At 40.1% G+C, this 20,866-nt stretch overlaps 1 protein-coding gene across 2 annotated transcripts in view; it reads left to right on the forward strand.

Annotated features, from left to right (window-relative positions):
• The first annotated feature begins 1,037 nt into the window (after positions 1-1,037).
• UBQLN1 (ubiquilin 1) overlaps positions 1,038-20,866 on the forward strand; it is a 44,912-nt gene continuing 25,083 nt past the window's right edge. The window contains exon 1 of one of the 2 annotated variants that reach the window (XM_072836839.1): positions 1,038-1,330. In XM_072836839.1, the coding sequence (XP_072692940.1) occupies positions 1,151-1,330 (180 nt within the window). In that variant the 5' untranslated portion in view covers positions 1,038-1,150. The remainder of the gene's footprint in view (positions 1,331-20,866) is intronic. The other variant, XM_072836828.1, reaches the window with a different exon arrangement.

Here is a 20,866-nt window from a genome sequence, read left to right on the forward strand (position 1 = left end):
TGAACTGCAGGAATAACTTGACAGAATGTAAAACGAACACCTCGGCTTCATTCAAGCGCCCCAGGTGGGGGGGGGGGGGCAGCCCTTGGGCCCCCGTTTCTGCCCCCGTACTTTGCGGGGCAGCGTCCAGAGAATCCGGGGCGCTCGCGCAGGCTGTCCGGGCGGGGGGCGGCGGCCTGTCAGCAGAGGTGGCCTGATCGCCAGACCCAACCGGCTGACCCGAGGGCGGGCCGCCCGGGCCGCGGGGCAGTGACTCCGCGGGATCGCGCAGGGTGGCTACGGCCCACTCTTCCTTCGTTACGACGAAGCGCCTTCCTCCATTAACGTAGCTTCCACCTCCCGCGCACCGGGCAGTACGAGCAAGCATCTCAAAGGCCACAAGTGGGCAAGCGGACGGCTGTTACCGCGACACCCGGCACTCCCACTGCCCTCCCCGGGGTCCCGGGTGCGCGCAAAGGCGAGGCGAGCGCTACGGCGCGGAGGGGCCGGGCACGGCCGCCGCGGGGTCCGCAGGGGGCGGGGGCCGCCGCCGAACCACAGCGCGCAGGCGCGTCCGCGTCGCCCAGTGGTCGAGCTCCTTTCTAGTAACTTCGCTAGGCGTGAGGTCATCACCGCGCGCCGTTACCGTGCTTCCCAGAACACGCTAATTTGTTTTTTAGCCAAGGGGATGAAATGAAATGAACTGATCCCTCCCGCCCCATTTTGCTTTTAGCTCTCCTCTCCGGCTGCGCCTACCCTCTGGGCCATGGAGCGGGACAGGGAAAGAAAGGCGGCCGGGGCTGGAAGCGGGGCTGGCCGGGCATGACTCGGCGACGCCGCCAGCCGACTTACCCGGCGTGCCCTGCGCGGCGCCGGCCGAGGGACGTGGGGGGAGGGGCGGGGAGGAGGAAGAGCGGCGGCGGCTGCGGATGTCGCTGCGACCGAGCGGCGTCTGAACTCACGGCGGCTGCCGAGCGCCCAGCCCGGGCCTGCGCCGGAGCCCGCGCCGAGCCCCGCGGCCCCTCGCCTGCCAGGGCGGCCCCGCACCGGTTGTCACTGAGGCGGCGTGCCCCGCGTTCTCCGCTGCCCGGGCCGGCCGGCTCTGCCGTCTGCTGGCTCCCCCTCGCTCGCCCGCTCCCTCCTGCGCGCCTGAGTCACCGCCGCCGCCGCCATGGCCGAGAGTGGTGAAAGCGGCGGCCCTCCGAGCTCCCAGGACGGCGCCGCCGCGGCCGAAGGTGCAGGCGCCCCCGCGGCCGCTGCGTCCGCGGAGCCCAAGATCATGAAAGTCACCGTGAAGACCCCGAAGGAGAAGGAGGAGTTCGCCGTGCCCGAGAACAGCTCCGTGCAGCAGGTGAGGGCCGCCCTGGCCTCGGGCCCGGGTGGGGGTGGCGGCGGGACCTCCGCCCGCGGCGGGAGGAGACCGTCCCCCGAGGTGCTGTCGGCCCGCCTCGCGGGTCTCGCCCCGAATCAGATCACACCCAAGTTGCCGGGTGTGCTCCTTGGGACACCGCAGAGGCTTGTGGCGGGGCCCCGCGGCCTGCTGTGGGACGCGCCGACGCCGCCCCCTCCCCCCGCTCCCGCGTCCGCGGACCACCAGCCCCCGCCCCCGCCCCCCGCCCCCCACCCCCCACCCCCCGCCGCCTCCCTCCGGCTGCTCACAAAGGAAAGGGACCACCGCCGCGCTCCGGGCGGGGTGGAGGCCGGGCTGGGCGAGGGTTCGCGGTAGCCTCCTCTGCGGTTTTGTCTCCTGAGTTAAAAAAAAAAAAAAAAAAAAAAAGGGTGGGTGGGTGCCCATTGTTTCACCTGCTTGCAGCTTAAGGTCGATTTTGGGGCGAGGAGCACGTGTACATTTAGTTCTGCGTTTTGATTGCTGAAATCTTTTCTACCTTCTAATCTTAAAAAAAAAAAAAAATTACCCATGACGTAGAAATCGTTTTCAGCCACATCTTAATAGTACTAGCCTTAAGGAAGAAAGGTGGATGACTTTCATTGATGACTTGCGGTTTTCTTTTTAGTGTTTATCATCCCTTAGGTGCCAGTCATCGGGAAGGTTTTTGTTTGATTTTAGAGGGATGGTAGCCACGTTTTGCAGATATTAGCGGTGGCAGTCGAATGCAAGAGAACAAAATTGGAGTTAATGGAGAATATTGCCAGATAATTTACTGCTTAAAATTGGGTTCGGGTGTACAAACTTTGCTGTTCAATTAAGAATCTTGAAGAATTCAACAAATTTGTTGTAGCTTATTGTTGAAAATATTTTGCATAGTTGTTGACCTCTGACGATCTAAAATGGGAACAGTTTGAGGGAACAACAATGTGAAATGTACATGTAAGTTTTCTCATAAACTGTAAATGGGATATTGGTTTACATAATCGTTCTGAAAGGTGGAGTAGAGTAGAGCAGGAAATAGTGGTGTAAATAGAGTAGAGCAGTAAGTAGAGTGTACCATCAACTGAGAAACTTTTACCACCTACTGAATCACCTTTTGTGTGTGTGTGTGTGGGGGGGGGTCCCCAATTGTATAAAAATTTCTCTTAACATTTTAATATTTTCTAACATCTAGCAGAGTTGAAAGAATGGTACAGTGAACATTCATAGTTCGTCACCTACAATTGACGCTTTGTTTTATTTGCTTTATCACGCAACTAATCATGTATTACTTCCTTTTACTTTTTGAATGCATTTTAGAGTAAGTTGCAAGTATCATTAAATGTTTTCAACAAATACACCTATATGATCCAAAGTTTTATCAAGATGTAGAACTTTACAGTTCAATCACTCCCCTCCATACATCACTGTTTTGATTTTTTTCACCATTAGTTTTTGCCTGTTCTAGAACTTCACATAAGTGGGATTATATAGTATATATTCTGTTGGGTAAGGTCTTTTCACTCAGTGTAATGTTTTTGAGATGCATTCTTGTATATGCCAGTAATTCCTGTTTATTGCTGTGTTTTCCACTGTGTGAATATGCCATTAATTAATGCATTCTGCTGAGGGCCACATGGGCTTCTTGCAGTTGGTTGCTGTGAACATACAAACTTTTTTTGTTGGACAGAGGGAGTTTTTCCTGTTAAAATTCTTAGAAGTGGAATGACTGGGTGATAGCGTAGTTGTAGGCTTAGTTATGAGAAACTGTCTTTTTAAAAAGAGCTTCTATCGCTCTTTTTTAAAGGCTGGTCGAAAAGAAACAACCCAGATGATTAACAACCCCTTAGCTGATGAATAAAGAGTAAAATGTGATATATTCCCCTACAATGGAATACTATTCGGTATTCCACCAAAGGTTCTACCAAAGGTTCTTGGGAGTTCCTGTTGCTCCACATCCCTGCTAGCATTTGATAGTGTCAGTCTTTTTCATTTTAGCTCTGCTAGGTATATTAGCTTTTGAAGCCCTTAGATCTTCTTTCTAGGATTGCTAATTCAGGTCTCCACCTTCATGCCTGCTTTCAGCATTTTATTGTAAAGGATTGGAAAGAGTCAATATTTTATAAATAGAAAAGTACATTTAAGTTATTTTATGAGGTACTGTCTGTTAGGATTTATATATATATTGTGTGTGTGAGAGTGACATTAGAATTTTAAAGCCTGTGGGAGTTTTAATTTTACTTTTCTGTAACCAAAGTAAATTGGTTAAATTAAAGCTTTTCCGAAGCAACTTATTCTGATGACATTTGAATTTTTATTCTGAAAAGTGCTTTCTGTTGTCATTCGTTCATTAAAATTAGTGCAGAGAGCAGAAGGGAGCTTCCAGGTAACGTGTCTAATTAGCTTGTTCCGGGATTTTGTAGTGCTCTAGGTTATAGTAAAAGATTTTGAAATCTAGTTCTCTGAAATATTCAGGCAACATATATTCTAGTCTTAGAAAACATTTTTATCATTTGAAACTTTTAGAATATTCGTATACTTAGATATAACAAGTATTGCATAGATTTGAGCCTTTTCTTGTTAAGGGAAATTGCTGTGTGTCAGGATCATTACCACAAACATCATGTAACATCATACTTTATGATGAGTGTAGAACTGTACTGTCCACTTTGGTACTACCAGCCACATCTGACTATTGAATACTTAAAATGTGGTTGGATTGATTTGAAATATGCTGAAAGCATAACTTACAGATTTTGAAAACCTGTGACTGGCTTCTTTCAGTTAATATTTTCAAGGTTCATCTGTGTTGTTGTAGCATGGATCAGTTCTTCCCTTTTATTGCCGAATAGTATTCCATTGTAGGGGAATATATCGCATTTTATTCTTTATTCATCAGCTAAGGGGTTGTTAATCATTTGGGTTGTTTCTTTTCGACCAGCCTGAATAATGTCTCTGTGAATAACCCAAAAGTTTTTGTATAGACATGTCTTTGTATTTCTTGAGTGTGTACCTATGAATGGAAATGGTAGGTCATGTGGTAGTCTATGTTTAACTTTTTGAGGAACTGCCAAACTATTTTCCAAAGTGACTACACCATTTTATATTCCCACCAGGAGTGCATGAGGATTCCAATTACTCTACATTCCCCGGAACACTTGTTATTGTCTGTCTTTGATTATTGCCCATCCTAGTTACTGTGTAGTGCATCTCATTGTGATTACATGACTCAGTGTGGTCTGGGAGTCCTCAAGCCCTTTCTAGGAGGACCACGAGATCAAAACTATTTTCACAATAATTCTGTTGTATTTTTCACTCTAATTCTCCAAAAAATCAGCAGCACACTTTCTTAGAAGCTGTAAGATGTGGTGGGATATTAGTTTCTTTATGAAACTAAAGTGATTAGCAAAAAATTAAAACAGTGCTACTTTTCACACTGGAGAAATATAGTTACTTTTCATAAGAATGTTATTTATATTAATATGTAATGAGTTTATTGTTATTTTTTATTTATTTCTTTTTAAAAGATTTTATTTATTTATTCATGAGAGAGGCAGAGATGTAAACAGAGGGAGAAGCAGGCTCCACACAGGGAGCCCAATGGTGGGACTCGATCCCTGGCCTTCAGGATCACGCCCTAAGCCGAAGGCAGATGCTTAACTGCTGGGCCACCCAAGCGTCCCAGGTTTATTGTTATTTTTAAATGAATGTTTTTTAAGATACCTCAGTTTTAGTTTTTAATAAAGCAAATATCAGTAGATACAATGTACATAAACAAAAGCTTGGGTTTCAGATTTGTGAGAGTGATGTCCTAAAGACCAAAAATTGCTCTGAATATTTAATACATTAAGTAGGTACTTGTAAGATGGAGGATTGACTCCAGATTCCACTAAGTTGCCATTGCCTCTTGCCTAGAAACCATAGTAGCTTGCTGATGAGTCTCCCACCTCACTGCCTTCCCTCCAACATACATTCCTGGGTCAGTCCCTGTGAAATTTTAATCAGATGTTATCCTTTATTTAACTACCAATAGTTCTGCACTGATCTTAGACTTACATAACTCAGCCATGGGGCCCTATGTGCTATATAGTTCCTGCCTACCACTCCATTCTGATGTGTTCTTTCCTCCTCAGTTACTTGCTCTTTTCCACATTGACTGTTCCTTGATCTGTTAATTTTTTTTCCTGCCTCAGGAATATGTTCTTGCTACCTGGAAAGCCTCCTACTCTGCCTGTTCCCACCCCTACCTTAAATCTCAGTGTGAGGGTCACTTGCTCATATCCCTGATTGTCTAGACTGGGATTTCCTGCTGTATTTTCTCACAGCACTATTTTTTGGTCATAATTCGTCACAATTTAAATTCAGTATTTATGTGGTGTTTGATTAAAGCTTATTTCTTCTGCTAGAGATGGTCTTTGATTGTTCACCATTGATTACCAAAGCATAACACATAGTTTGGGTTCAGTAAATATTTGTTTACAAGTGAATTTAGACTTATGTACAATAACATGTATTTAATAATAATTGCCTGTTATTGAGCCTTCATTGGGTGCAATATATACATGATCTCATGGCTTCTTGCCCTCATCAAAGCTTGTCTTAAATTGCTGTCCCCTTGGGTTATCACTCTCCAACCACAACGGGTTTCCTGCAGGGAAAACCTCTGACTGTATCTCTGCCTCTCTCTCCATGTCTCTCTCGAATAAATAATTAAAATTCTTAAAAAAAAAAAAAAATTCAGATACCATATATAATTAAAATCTTAAAAAAAAAGTTCAGATACCCATTAAATAGTGGAGCCTAGATTCAAATTCAGTGACTAACTTTGGAGGTGTTGGTTAGATTCAAATCTAACCACTACTCCAGGTTGCCTTGACTTTTCTAAAGTTTATTTATTTATATTTTTAAAAGTTTTTATTTAAATTTTAGTTAACATACAGTGTAATATTAACTTCAGGTGTATAATACAGTGATTAAAATTAAATGTTAGAGTGATCAGAGTTTGGACTCACTAAATGAGTTCAACAATTATAATATGTGATACCATTTTGTGATTAATATATATGGGCTTTTATCCTTCCCATTTCATACTGGATTTGCAAGCGGTAGGGGCTGTTTTGCTTACCTCCTAATCCCGTAGTGCTTGGCACATACTGTGTAGTGCATGTTTTTTTTTTTTTTTTCTAATTTTATTTTTATCATTTATTAATGAGAGAGAGAGAGAGAGAGAGGCAGAAACACAGGCAGGCTCCATGCAGGGAGCCCGATGCGGGACTTGATCCCGGGACTCCAGGATCATGCCCAGGCCAAAGGCAGGCGCTAAACCACTGAGCCACCCAGGGATCCCCTGTAGTGCATGTATTTATTGAGTGAACAAATAATGTCTTAAAGTTTTATTTGCAATACTTTGTACTTATTTGGAGATATTTTTAATTGTGATTTACTTAGAAAAATGTGATGCTTATTTTTAGTTGAAGTGTCTAATGGCATTTCTGTTTTTCTGTAAGAGCGGCTTCTATTTAAAAAAGAACATTTCATTAAATTAGGATTGGAGACTTAAGTTGGTAACATCTGTAAATCTGATGCAAAAAGTTTTGGGTTAGCATACAAAACATTCTATTATATGTATGATAAAGTGTGTATATATAAATGTGTGTGTGCTAGTATTTCGCAAAATGTTTTCATTACCCCAGAAAATCTGAACTTTGGTCTTTCCAGGTAAACTTATGCCATTATGACCTGGTTTGATTTCTTACTGATAAGACAACATAGACTGCTTAGTTTACTTATTACTGGTTAAGCAGCTGCTATAGGCTTCTAGACTTGAGACTTGGGTGTAATGGTTTTTGGTAAAACAACCCCCCCCCAAAAACAAACAAACAAACAAACCCAAAACAACCTTTAAAACTCTTTCAGTGGATTCTGTTCAGAAAAGCACTTATCTGTATACCCATATATAATTTTCTATTTATTTTTGTTAAGCAGATGGATCATTAGCCTCATTTTTCTTTACTCTCTTTTCACTTGTTTATTTGTGTTGTGGTCTTTCCATATTGGCATGTGTGGAACTAACTTATTCCACTCTTATTTATTATTCGTAAAATTTTTGTTAGGATTTTGAGAAAGGGGGAAGTGTTTATTGGCAAATTTAAGTATATTGAAATGTGGTCTGCATTTTTGAGACAATGTGAACATTGGAATTGGAGAGATTTTTGAGCAAGATGCTTTTACTCCTTTGAACCTCACTGGTAGCATTTTTAAAATGCGATAATAATACTTGATTCACAAGACCGTATGGGGGCTTTCATGAGATAATATGTGTAAAGTATTTGGCTTAGGGTTTCTATGCTCTATTTGTATTGGTTTCTTTCCTCTTGCACCCTTTTATTTGACAGTGAGTTGAGTCTTAATTTTTTGCAGTAGAAGGAAGCTCTAATAGTATCTAGCATGTGAATAATGAAACATTTAGTTTGCTATTCTTTGTCAGATTTAGATTATAGAAACTTTAAAAATAGTATGTTTTATAGCTAACGCACTATAACATTTATGGCTGAATGTTCAACTTTATAAGAAAAGAGAGTGCTTTTCTCATATAGCTGCTCATGTCTCTAGTTACGGCTCATATTCGATATCTTTGTGTTAGATTTATGCAATGTTTTTTAATGAGAGTACTAATTAATGTTACTCGGACATAGGTGTTTGGAGAGTGATAACTGGGTGAAATATTACATAGGATGATTTATTGAATATGGATTTTTTCTTTAGAGGTATTAGCAGTATGGAATGAGGAACTGACTAAAAGACTTGTAACTTGGGGACGCCCAGGTAGCTCTGTGGTTTAGCACCGCCTTCAGCCCAGGGTATGATCCTGAAGTCCCACATTGGGCTCCCTGCATGGAGCCTGCTTCTCCCTCTGCTTGTGTCTCTGCCTCTCTCTCTCTCTCTGCCTCTGTCTCTCTCATGAATTAAATAAATAAAAATCTTAAAAAAAAAGAAATACTTGTAACTTAAAATACTAAAATAGCAAATATTTGAAGTATATTATTCTGACAACTGTTTAGAGAGTTCTTGCTAATGCTAATAATGTGTGGTTCTGCAAGAAATTCAACTAATATGTTTTAATCAGAACTTTTTTTTAAAGGTCACAAAAATATTTTTTTGAGGATACTTAATAGCGGAGAGATGACTAAAGGCAAGTTTGGGTTGTGGGATATTTGCAAAGGATGACAGTGTTTGTTTTAGGTAATCTAAAAATCAGATTAACTTAATTTTAAAAAGTGGTTACGATTCAGGGTTTATCTTTACATAATTATGCTTGAATATCTGAGTGTGTGCACGTGTGTGAGTATTCTGCTGCCCCCAGGCATTTTCCATACCTCTCTCTATTCTCCCATCTGCCCTACAGAATAAATACCTCCATTTTAGGGGCAGAGACACTTAAGTAACATCCTCAAGGTCACAGCTTGAAAGTGACAAAACCAAGATTTGAATTAAAATCTAAATGTTTCAAAAACATTTTTTTCTTAACCATTTTTGTTTGCTCTCCTCACCTGGTGTGTCTTTCTTCCCCTAATCAATCAAGAACAGGAAATAAGTGGGTCCTGAACCACTGAGATTGGTATCATAAAAGCTGATATACTAGATCATACGTTTTCATGTCAGGAGAGCATTTCAAATTATCTCAGCATTCTATTTTATTTGGTTTTCTAATTCTTAATTGCTTACTTGCCTCTTCTTCCCTGATTAAAAATAGTAAATTTAGGGGATCCCTGGGTGGCGCAGCGGTTTGGCGCCTGCCTTTGGCCCAGGGCGCGATCCTGGAAACCCGGGATCGAATCCCACATCGGGCTCCCGGTGCGTGGAGCCTGCTTCTCCCTCTGCCTATGTCTCTGCCTCTCTCTCTCTCTCTCTCTCTCTCTGTGACTGTCATTAATAAAAAAAAAAAAAAATTAAAAATAGTAAATTTAGAGGGGCGGGGAGGTATGCTGTCAAGATAAGAGCTGACAGTCTGGCGAAAAAAGCAGATACTGGACACCTTGAGAGTTTGGAATAGTGTCACTGTATTGCAGAACAGCAGTAGATATATGCAGCAGTAACTCAGCATTCTCAAAAACTTGCGTTCTGATCACACCCAGGTAAACATAAATTAGCTGGAGAATCCACTGATGTGAAACACCTGACTTTGGGTGAGGTTGAGAGACGAGGCTAGTGACAGTTGTTTTGTACATACTGGGTTGATTTCAAACCGTTGGCTTAAATTACTTATTTGAAGTACGTTAGAATTTTGATTCTTCTGGTTATTGGGAAAACATGTAGTACTCCTAAGTTTTCAGCTATTTGGCCTATTGTTTATTACTGTAGGTTGTCAGTGCAAGAGCAGAGTAGGAAACATACATTTATAGGAAATATAGACCCGTAGAGGCCCATTCTAGCATGTATTTTTCATTTTGGATTAGTGGTGCCAGTGTAGGCCTTAGGACAAAAATATCTAGATAGTCTAGAAATAAGTAAAGGAAATTAGGAAAAATCTTTCCCTTCTGGTTAAGATTCTTCCCTAGATAGATGAAAACATTTTATATAATTTGTTACATAAGTTTTATGTTTCTGCAGAGAAATAGGAGAAATAGTATCTGTGGACTGCTTTTATATAAAACAGCTTTGATAGTTTTCAAGGTTGCTAATTGTTTTTTTTTTTTTTTTTTTCTGGCAGTACTACTTAGCCTCTGATTTCCTCTTGTTGTGTTCAACAAAATTGTAGTAAATAAAACAGACATGGAAGTAAAGTTCAAATGTTAGAAAATTTTTGGAAAGTTTGAAGCCACTATAAGCTGAAACTATTCCCCTCTACCTAAATAGTGTTTAGGAGTTTAAGGAAATCTGAAGTATGTAGTTTCGGCTATTCTGTAAAAGTGTAATATTGGGGCCCCTGGGTTGCTCAGTTGGTTAGGTGTCTGCCCTCTTGTCCTGGTCATGATACCAGGGGCCTGGGATCAAGTTCAGCTTTGGGCTCCCTGCTCTGCAAGGAGTCAGCTTCTCCCCCTGCCCCTCCCCCCATTCATTCTCTCTCTCACACACACTCACAAATATATAAAATCTTTTTTAAAAAAATGAAAAAACAACATTATTTACATTGATCATATTTGGGTTAAAGTTTTCTAAAATGCATATTTGGAAAAGCATATCTTATCTATTTGAGATGATACAATTATAAAAGTAAGGTTTATGGAGTAGTGGGCAGCTGAATCCCTTGGTTTTTGCTAGTTTGTTCAAAGCTTTGGATCATTTATTCAGAATCAAATTAGTCTTCTGTTGGGATGCCTGGGTGGCTCAGCAGTTGAGCATCTGCTTTCTGATCAGGGCATGGTCCCAGAGTCCTGGGACTGAGTCCCACATCAGGCTTCCTGCATGGAGCATGCTTCTCCCTCTCCTGTGTCTCTGCCTCTCTCTCTCTCTCTCTCTCATGAATAAATAGAATCTTAAAAAAAAAATTAGTCTTCTATTTGGGGAGTGGTTCTAATATCTAAGTATTTTGACATTGGTTTGAAACTTAAAATTTATAAGAACTGAGTTAGAATTGGTAGTCAGATTATACATTTTTCCTTTGTATAGTACTAGACATATAGTTGAACTCTATCACCATCTCTAACATAATGCTTTCCAACTTGCACTATGAAGTGCTGTGAACTCATATTGAATTGCTTTAGGTGCCCCCCGAAAACCAGGAGTTCCATGAGATTGGAGAATCCTATATTTAGTGATACTAATTTTGAACAGCACTGGAAATTCTGTAAGAGAAAGTGATTTGGGGATGCCTGGGTGGCTCAGTGTTAGGCACGTCTGCCTTCGGCTCAAGGCGTGATCCTGGATTCCCGGGATGGAGTCCCGCATCTGGCTCCCTGCATGGAGCCTGCTTCTCCCTCTATGTCTCTGCGACTCTCTCTAGGTCTCTCGTGAATAAATAAATAAAATCTTTAAAAAAAAAGAGTTGCTTTTTTTTTTTTTTTTTTGGTAATGGGTCAGGACTGGTTTAGTTTTTTGAGGTTTTGTTGTGAGGATTGAATGAGATAGTATATGGTGCCAGGAGCAGTGTAGCTGCTTAATCAAAAAATGATTCGTGTAAGTGCTTTATGAACTGTGCCATGGGATTTTACTCTCTTGCTTCGGGGCATCATTGATCAGCCTATAGTCTGTCCAGAAAGTCCCGATTATCCTCAAGATACTGATGTTAGGAGGACTCCAGCCCTTCAATATTACTAAGGGCTCAACTAAACTTTTCATAGCTGTTCTATAAGCTTTTGAGGTTATGGCTGTTTTGTACAGCCTGTCTTATCTGTCTTTGTCAGATATAGTGCTCACAGGTGATCATCTCTTATTCTTGAGTGATCATCTCTGTTGTGATTTCTAGGTCTCGTATCTACTCTGGTCCGCTACCTAAAACTAGAGCATCTTCATCGTCAGTTCCTTTCAGATGAGCTGCCAAAGGCAAGGTCTATGTTAGCTTTCTGGCTAGGTGAGACACTTGAAATTGGAATGCCCAGGAAAGTTGGTCTCCTGTGTTTTGCTTTCCTGTTGTTTCTTACGTAGTGGGCATTTACAATCGACTATTTTTAATATTATTTTATTTATTCATGAGAGACACACGGTGCGGGGGGGGGGGCGACCCACAGGCAGAAGGAGAAGATGACTCCCGGTGGGGAGCCCGATGTAAGACTTGATCCTAGGACCCCGGGATCATGCCCTGAGCCGGAGACAGATGTCTGCTCAACCACTGAGCCACCCAGGTGTCTCTACAGTTAACTTTTATTTTTTTATTTAAAGATTTTATTTATTCATGAGATATATATATATATAGAGAGAGAGAGATATTTATTCATGAGATATATATATAGAGAGAGAGAGGGAGAGAGAGAGGGGCAGAGAGAGAGAAGCAGGCTCCGTGCAGGAAGCCCGATGTGGGACTCAATCCTGGGACTCTGGGATCATGCCCTGAGCCAAAGGCAGACAGACACTCAAGCACTGAGCCACCCAGGTGTCCCTACAGTCAACTTTTAAACATATTTTTAATTGAAGTTTGTAGTACAGAAGAATGCACTCATCATGAATGTGTGGTTTCATGTATTAAGCACAAAGGTCCAATTCCTCAGAAGTCACCTTATGATCCCTTAAAATCACCACCTTCTCCTAAAGGTAGCTACTATTCTTTTCACAATATGGATTTTGCCCCCTCCTACCTCCTTTAAAAAAAAAAAAAACAACTTTATATAAGTCAGATCACACAGTTTATCTTCGTTAGTGATTGGCTTTTGTTCTCCACTGAGGGATCCGTGATGATACGTGAGTATAGTTTGTTGTCATAGTGTGTTGTCATTGTCATTACTAATATCTTAGTAAGTAAGTATAACACAATTTCTTCTTCTAAAGAACACTTGGGTTATTTAAAGTTTTTGGCTAATAACAAAGAATACTGGTTTGAACTTCCTTGAGCATATCTTTTGGTGTACCTATGGACCCGTAATTTGTTAGATAAAATCTTGTAAGTGGAATTGTTGGGTAAGCATCGGTTCAACTTCTGCCTCAAAATATTTTTCCAAAATACAACAATTTATACTGCTACCTGTAATGTATGTGGATTCCAGTTGTTCCACATCATCTACGACTTTCTGTACTAGTCTTTTAGGTTGAATGTATCATTGTTTTTTTTTTAAGATTTATTTATTTATCCATGAGAGACACAGACTGAAAGAGGCAGAGACACAGGCAGAGGGAGAAGCAGGCTCCCTGCAGGGAGCCCCATGTGGGATTTGATCTCGGATCCCGGGATCTTGACCTGAACCGAAGGGCGGCGCCCAACTGCTGAGCCATCCAGGCGTCCCGTATCACTGGTTTTGATTTGAAAATTACCTAATTGATAATTAAGTTAGGAAAAAAGCACATTTTCCTTTGTGTTAGCCATTTAGCTTTCATTCTGTGAAGTTCCTGTTTTAGTCTCTTGAACTGTTTTTTAATTGGGTTTTGTCTTGATGATTGTGCATATCCTGTATAAAACCTGGATTCAAGCCCTCTTGGTTGTTGGTATTTTAGATATTTTCTCTCTTTTGCTTATCTCTGTTAATGATAGTTCAGTTTATTGTGCCTCATGAGTGTGTGTGGGGGGGTGGGGGGGGGGGAGAGACTCCCTGCTGAGTAAGGGAGCAGCTGTGGGTCCTGATTAGAGCACCTGACCAAAGGCAGATGCTTAACTGACTGAGCCACCCAGGCGTCCCTATTGTGCCTCTTTTTTTCTTTTTCCCCCCAAATGCTTACATCCTTTTGTGTCCCGCTTAGGAAATCTTTTCCAGTTGTATAGAATTTTATTGATTTCTATTTTGGGGACTGTTTAATTGCATGGCAGTGTTTAATTTCCATGTGGTCATAGTACATGCTTGGTAAGATTTTAACTTAAAATATGCTGACTTGCTTTATGGCACAGCATATGGTCTAGTTTTATAAATGTACTTAGAATGCTTATTCTGTAGTTGTTGGATGCAGTTTTCTATACATTCCAGTTAAGACACTAATTATGTTCAAATCTTTTATATCCTTACCTTTTTTTCTTTTTCCTATTTTATTCTATCAGGTACTGAGGTAAATGTGCTCAAATCTTACTGTACTTTTGGATTTGTGTGTTTTTCTTTGTGGTTATGTTAGGTTTTATGTACTTTGAAGCTGTCTTATATATGTATACATATAAAGTTTTGGTTTGCGAATTTAACACTTCAGAATGTTGAAATGTCTTGTTGCTTTTTGTATTAAAGTCTGTTTTGTTGTTTAGAATAACCTCACTCACTTTCTTTGGTTATACCCATTTTTTTTTCAATCTTTCTTTGCAGTTTAGGAATACCATTTTTAAGCAGCATGAAGTTGAGTTTTTAAATCCAGTTTGGTATTCCTTGTCTTTTTAATATATAGTCTATTATGTAATTGCTGCTAAATTTGGTTTACATTTATCCATTACATTATTTATTTTTCCTGTTTATTCTCTTCTGTTAGGTTGGTGGACGTATTCTGTTTTTACTAGTTTTTTTAGTAGTTCTAGAGATTACCATATGCATCTTAATTTGTAAAATGACTAAATAAGTACTTGTACTTCTTCCTATTTAGTTTAAGGACCTTGGAACAGTTAAACTCCCACCTGCCTCTGGACTAGACGTTCTTTCATATAACACAAGGCATTATTATTAATGCTTTATCAAAATTTTATTTTGATTTACCCATGTATATATTCCACTTTTTATTCCTTCTTTTAGGGTCATTTTCTTTTGTCTGAGGAATACATTAACATTTCCTATAGTCTGTATATGCCAGGTAATATTTTAGTTTTTGTATGTCTGAAAATGTTTCATTTTGAGGGACTTTTTTTACTGTATGTAAAATTTTAGGCCAGTTATTCTTCCCTCTTCTAAATTTTTTTTTTTTATGGGTGATTTCAAGTATATGGGGAATAGATATTAGTTAAACCCTCAGGAATCCTGTACCTACCTTTGACAGCTAATCTTAAAGCCATCCTTGTTTCAAGTATACTTTCCCTTAAGGCACCTTCCCCATCATTTTTTTTTTTTTTAAAGATTTTATTTATTTATTCAAGAGAAAGAACATGAGCATGGGAAAGGGAAAAGCAGGCTCCATGTGGGGCTCAATCCCAGAACGTGGGATCATGACCTGAACTGAAGGCACACACCTAACTGAGCTGCCCAGGCACCCTGCCTTTCCCATTATTTTGATGCATCTCTCATGCATGATATCATTTCATCCTTTAATATTTCAGGATGTGTCTTTAAAAAAATGAGGACTTTCTGGGGCATCTGGGTGGCTTGGTCAGTTATGTGTCTGCCTTTGGCTCACATCATGAACCCAGGGTGCTGGGATTGAGTCCTGCATTGGGCTCCCTGCTTGCCAGGAACCTGCTTCTGCCTCTCTCTCTGCTGCTCCCCTTGTGCTTTCTCACATTCTCTGTCAAATAAGTAAATAAAATCTTTAAAATAAAAAAAGGTCCTAAAAAAAAAAGTCCTTTTTTTATTTTAAAGATTTTATTTACTTATTCATGAGAGACAGAGATTGAGAGAGAGAGAGAGAGAGGCAGAGACACAGGCAGAGGGAGAAAAATAAAATCTTTTTTTTTTTTAAAGGACCTTTTTAAAAATCGATACATTATTCTGCCTTTGTAGTGAATAATTCCTTAATTTCATCAGTTCAGGATTTCCTTGCTATCTCAAAATGAGTTTTTAGCATAATGATAGAATAATTATATATTTTAATTGTTTTCAAAAAAGACTTGTATATTTTTAGAGTAGTTTTAGACTCACAGCAAATTGAATGGAAAGTACAGAGTTTCCATACCCCCTGCTCCACATCCCCCCACCTCCCAAAGCATCAACATCCTACTCTGTAGTTGTACATTTCTTAAAATTGATGGGCATCACCTAAAGTCCATACTTTAAGATTCACTCTTCTACATTTTTTTTTTTAAGATTTTTTTTTTCTTATTTGAGAGACCACACCAGCAGGGATAGAGCCCTAGGGAGAGGGACAAGCCGACTCTGCTGAACAGGGAGCCTGATGTGGGGCTTGATCTCAACACCATGGGATCATGATCTGAGCTGAAGTCAAACACCCACAGACTGAGCTATCCAGGCTCCTTCATAGTTTAAGATTCATTCTTGCTGTTTTTACATTCTGTGGGCCTTTTTTTTTTTTTTTTTAAAGATTTTATTTATTCATGAGAGAGACCGACACAGGAACAGAGAGCCCCTGGCTCCTGCCCCAGGCAGGACTCCCTGGATCACGCTCTGACCAAAGGTGCTTAACCGCTGAACCACCCAGGTGTCCCTGTTCTGGGTTTTGACAAATGTTTAATGACATGTACTCTGCCTATTCATTATCGTTTCCTATATATACACATACATACATACATACATACATACATATGGTTTCATATAAATATAATGTTTTTAGCACAGAATAATATTCTGTGGTCTGGATGTACCACAGTTTATTCATTCACCTATTGAAGAATATCTTGGTTGCTTCTGAATTTTGATAGTAATGAGTAAAACTGCTATAAACGTGTGTGCAGATTTTTGTGTGTACATAAGTTTGCAGCTTTTATCATTTGTTAATATTACTTAGCTTCTGATTTTCTCCTTTTGTGTGGACCTAAGGTTTTTTTTTTTTTTTTTTTTTTTAAGATTTTATTTATTCATGAGAGACACACAGAGAGAGGTAGAGACACAGGCAGAGGGAGAAGTAGGCTCCATGCACGGAGCCCGACATGGGACTCAATCCCGGGACTCCAGGATCATACCCTAGGCTGAAGGCAGGTGCTGATCTGCTGAGCCACCCGGGGATCCCCTGGACCTAAGTTTTTAACTTTTTGGGGTAAATACCAAGGAGTGTGATTGCTGGTTCAATTGGTAAGAGTATGTTTAGCTTTACAAGAAGCTGCCAAACTATCTTCCAGAGTGTACCAAATGGTATCTCATCAGCAATGAATAAGAGTTTTTCTGTTCCATATCCTTGCTGGCATCTAGTGTTGTATTTTGGATTTGGTCATTCTGTCTAGTAAGAGTGTAGTGCAGTTTCCAAGTTTTATTTTTTAGTTCCCTAATGATATATGTGGAGCATCTTTTCATGTGCTTGTTTGCATTTTGTATATCATTTTTGGTGAGGTGTTAAAGTCTTTTGCTTATCTTTAAAATCAGCTTACCTGGTTGTTAAACTGTTGAGTTTTAGTTTTTCATATATTTTGGATAATAGTCCTTTATCAGATAGATGTGGGTTTTTTTGCAGATATTTTCACTCAGTTTGGCTTGTTTCTCATTTGTTTAAAAAGATTAAGTTTTGAAGTGGGATACAGATAAGATTCATACATTACAAGTGACTGATAAGTTTCTTTTTTTTTTTTCTTCCTTTTCTTTTCCAGTATCTGTGCCTTTCTTTTACTGCCTTGTTGGATTGACTGGGACTTTGAATACCATGTTGAGCAGAGTGGTGGTGGTGATTGGGTGGGGGGAGTGTGTGTGAGATATTCTTGGTTTGTTCCTCATCTTAGTGGGAAAGCATTCACCATTAAGTATGATGTTAACTGCACATATTTCTTAGATGCACATTAGCAGGTCTAGGTAGTTCCTTTTTATTCCTAATTTGTTGAGACTTTTGTCATGAATGAATGTTGTCACATGCTTTTTTACTGTTGACTGATAATATGATTGTTTGGTTTTCCTTCTTTTGTCTGTTGATAAAGTGAATTACATTAATTTTCAAATGTTGACTTAGCCTGCTGGTTCTCTGCATATTGCTGGATTTGATTTACTAGTATTTTGTGGAGGATTTCTTTCTTTTTTTTCAAAGATTTTATTTATTCATGAGAGACACAGAGAGAGAGCGCGAGAGAAGCAGAGAGACAGGCAGAGGGAGAAGCAGGCTCCATGCAGGACCCCAATATGGGACTCAATCCCTGGACTCCAGGAACATGAGCTGGGCCAAAGGCAGGCGCCAAACTGCTGAGCCACCCAGGGATCCCCTAGTGGAGGATTTCTACATCTGTGTTCATAAGGGATATTGGTCGGTAGTTTTTTTGTACTTTGTTTTTTTGCTTTGGTTATCAGGGTGGTATTAGCCTCATGAAATGAGTTGAGAATTGTTTTTTCTTTCTTTTTTTTTTTCTTAAAGATTTTATTTTTTTATGAGAGACACAGAGAGAGGCAGAGACATAGGCAGAGGGAGAAGCAGGCTCCTTGCAGGGAGCTCGAAGCAGAACTCTGGGATCACACCCTGATTGGGCAGACGCTCAACCACTGAACCACCCAGGTTTCCCTGCTTGTATTTTGAAAAGAGATTGAATGAGTTCTGGTAGCTTCAGTCTTTGAAGAAATTGAGTCGTTTCATCAAACTTGTCACACGCGTGTGTGGAATGTCCCTTATCCTTTTACTGTACATGAAGTCTGTAGACTTTCCCTTCTGTTCCTGATAATATTAATTTATGTATTTCTGCTTTTTCTTGGTCAGTCTAGCTAGAGATTTATCAGTTTTACTGATACTTTAAAAAATGTTTCTCTTCTGTTTTTATTTTGCTGATTTCTGCTTTTTTTTATATACCTCGTTTGGGTTTCATTTGCTCTCCGAGTTTCTAAAGGTTAAAACTTAAATTATAGATTTGTGATCTTAAATGTAAGCCTAATACTGTGAATTTCTCTAGGTATTGCTTTATCCAAATCACATACATTTTGACATATTGTAGCTTAATTTTCATTTAGTTGGAAGTACTTCTAATTTCTACTCAAGACTTCCTTTTTGACCCTTGAATTATTTAGAAGTATTTTGTTTAACTTGCAGATTTTCCTGGTAACCATCTTTTACTGGTTTTTAGTGTAATTCTGAAATTGCCAGGGAATATATTTACATGATTTCAGTTATCTTAAATTACCAAGGTTTTTCTATTATCCACTTTATGGTCTAGCTTGGTGAGCAACCCGCATGTACTTAAAAACTTTCATTTTCAGAGCCCCTGGGTGGCTCAGTTGGTTAAGCATTCCATTCTTGATCTCAGGTCATGAGTTCAAGCCCTTCATTGGGCTCCGTGCTGGGCGTGAAGCCTATTTTAAAAGAAAGTTTCATTTTCATCTACAGGTTTGTAGGTTTGTTTGTTGAGGATTTTTTGTGTGGGAGTGGTTGTATCCTTTTGATGACATTTGATATGTTCCTTTATCATTTTTTTTTGGCAACATTTGTTGTTATACCTAGAGCAGGCAGTGGTCCTTAAATTTTAGCGTGCATCAGAATCACCTGGGAAGCTTGTTAAACCCTAGATTGCTGGGCTCCATCCCTGGGGTTTCTGATTTAGTTGGTCTGGGGTGGGAACTGAGAAATTATTTCTACCAAGTTAACCTGGTAAAGGTGAATGCTGCTTATCTGGGCCTTTGAGAAGTACAGCTCTAGGGCAGTTTGGCAACCTTGTCATTATTGACACTTTGAACTTGATAGTTCTTTGTTGTTGGGTGGGACTATCTTATGCATTGTAGGATGTATGGCAGTGTGTCTGGGCTCCACCCACCATATGACAGTGGTATTTAACCCCTGTTGTGACAAGCAGAAATGTCTACAGAGTTTGCCAGATGCTTCCCAGAGTGGATCCACCCACCTTGGGTACCACTCCTCTAGGGTGCCTGGAAAAAACTCTTACATCCATATCTTTAGGTATTTTTCGTTTAGGATAGTTAGATTTTCCTTGGAGATGCTATAATAATATAGTCTAACTGCCTGATGGTGAAGGGGTTCATAGATGTGTAGTGAAGGAGGGAAAGGCTCAGCATCTAATGTGTCATGTTTAGTTTTTTTCATTTTATATTGTACTCCCAGTCTCATTGTGCCTTGTGTGTTCTTTAGTCCAGAGACTCTCTGTTCCCTTTCTAGAGAAGAAAAACGTCCCTTAGTCTCTTGATGGATTTGAGGAGGGGCAGTTGTTGCTTGGTGTGAAGTGAGGATATGTCTGCTTCTGAGACTTGCAAATAGTCCTCTGTGTTTTAGCCCTTATGCGTCTCTCAACCCATGACCCCCTGCCCTCAGCCTCTGGTGGTACCAGTATTGAGTCTTCTAGGAATTCTGCAGATTCTGGGGATTGAATTAGCTATTGCTTTCTGCATTGCCAGTTTAGGATTCAGTTCTCTTGAGTCTGCTAAATTAGTTGACCAGGTGTCCATCCGATGTCCAGCTTTAAAATTTTGTTCCAGTTGAGACTGAAAAGTCTGTTTTTTCTGTTATCTCTTTTTGCTAATCCTGTCCCAGAAAGAGATTTGTATCTGGGATATATAAAGAACTTTTGAGGAGTGCCTGCATGGCTCAGAAGAGCATGTGACTTGATCGTGGGGTTGCAAGTTTGAGCCCCACATTGGGTAGTAGAGATTACTTAAATAAACAAAACTTTTAAAAAAGAATTTTTGCAATTCAATAATAAAAAGACAAACCAATACAAAAAAGGGCAAAAAATCCGAATAAATAGTTCTCCAAAGAAGATTTATAACTAAGCACATTAACAGATATTTAATAGCTATCAGGGGAGTGCAAATCAAAACCGCTAGGATAGCTTATAATTTAAAAAATCAGATAATAAATATTGGTGAGGATGTGGAGAGATTGGAACCCTTATACACTGCTGGTGGGAATATACAATGGTACAGCCACTTAGGATAATACTCTGGTGGTTCCTCAAATGGTTAAATAAAGAGGTACCATATGACCCAGTAATTCTATATCTAGGTATATACTGAAGAGAAATGAAAACCTGTGTCTACACCAGAACCTGTATATGAATGTTTACAGCAGCATTTATGTATAAGCCCAATGGTGGAAACAACCCAGATGTCCCATCAGTTGATTAAGAATACAAACAGAGAATGTTGTATATCCATGCAATGGAATATTTGGCTATAAAAAGTAAGGAAGTACTGATACATGCTACAGCATGAGTAAACCTTGAAAATGCCA

The sequence above is a fragment of the Canis lupus genome, chromosome 1, assembly GCF_048164855.1.
Source record: "Canis lupus baileyi chromosome 1, mCanLup2.hap1, whole genome shotgun sequence".
Lineage (NCBI taxonomy): Eukaryota > Metazoa > Chordata > Mammalia > Carnivora > Canidae > Canis > Canis lupus.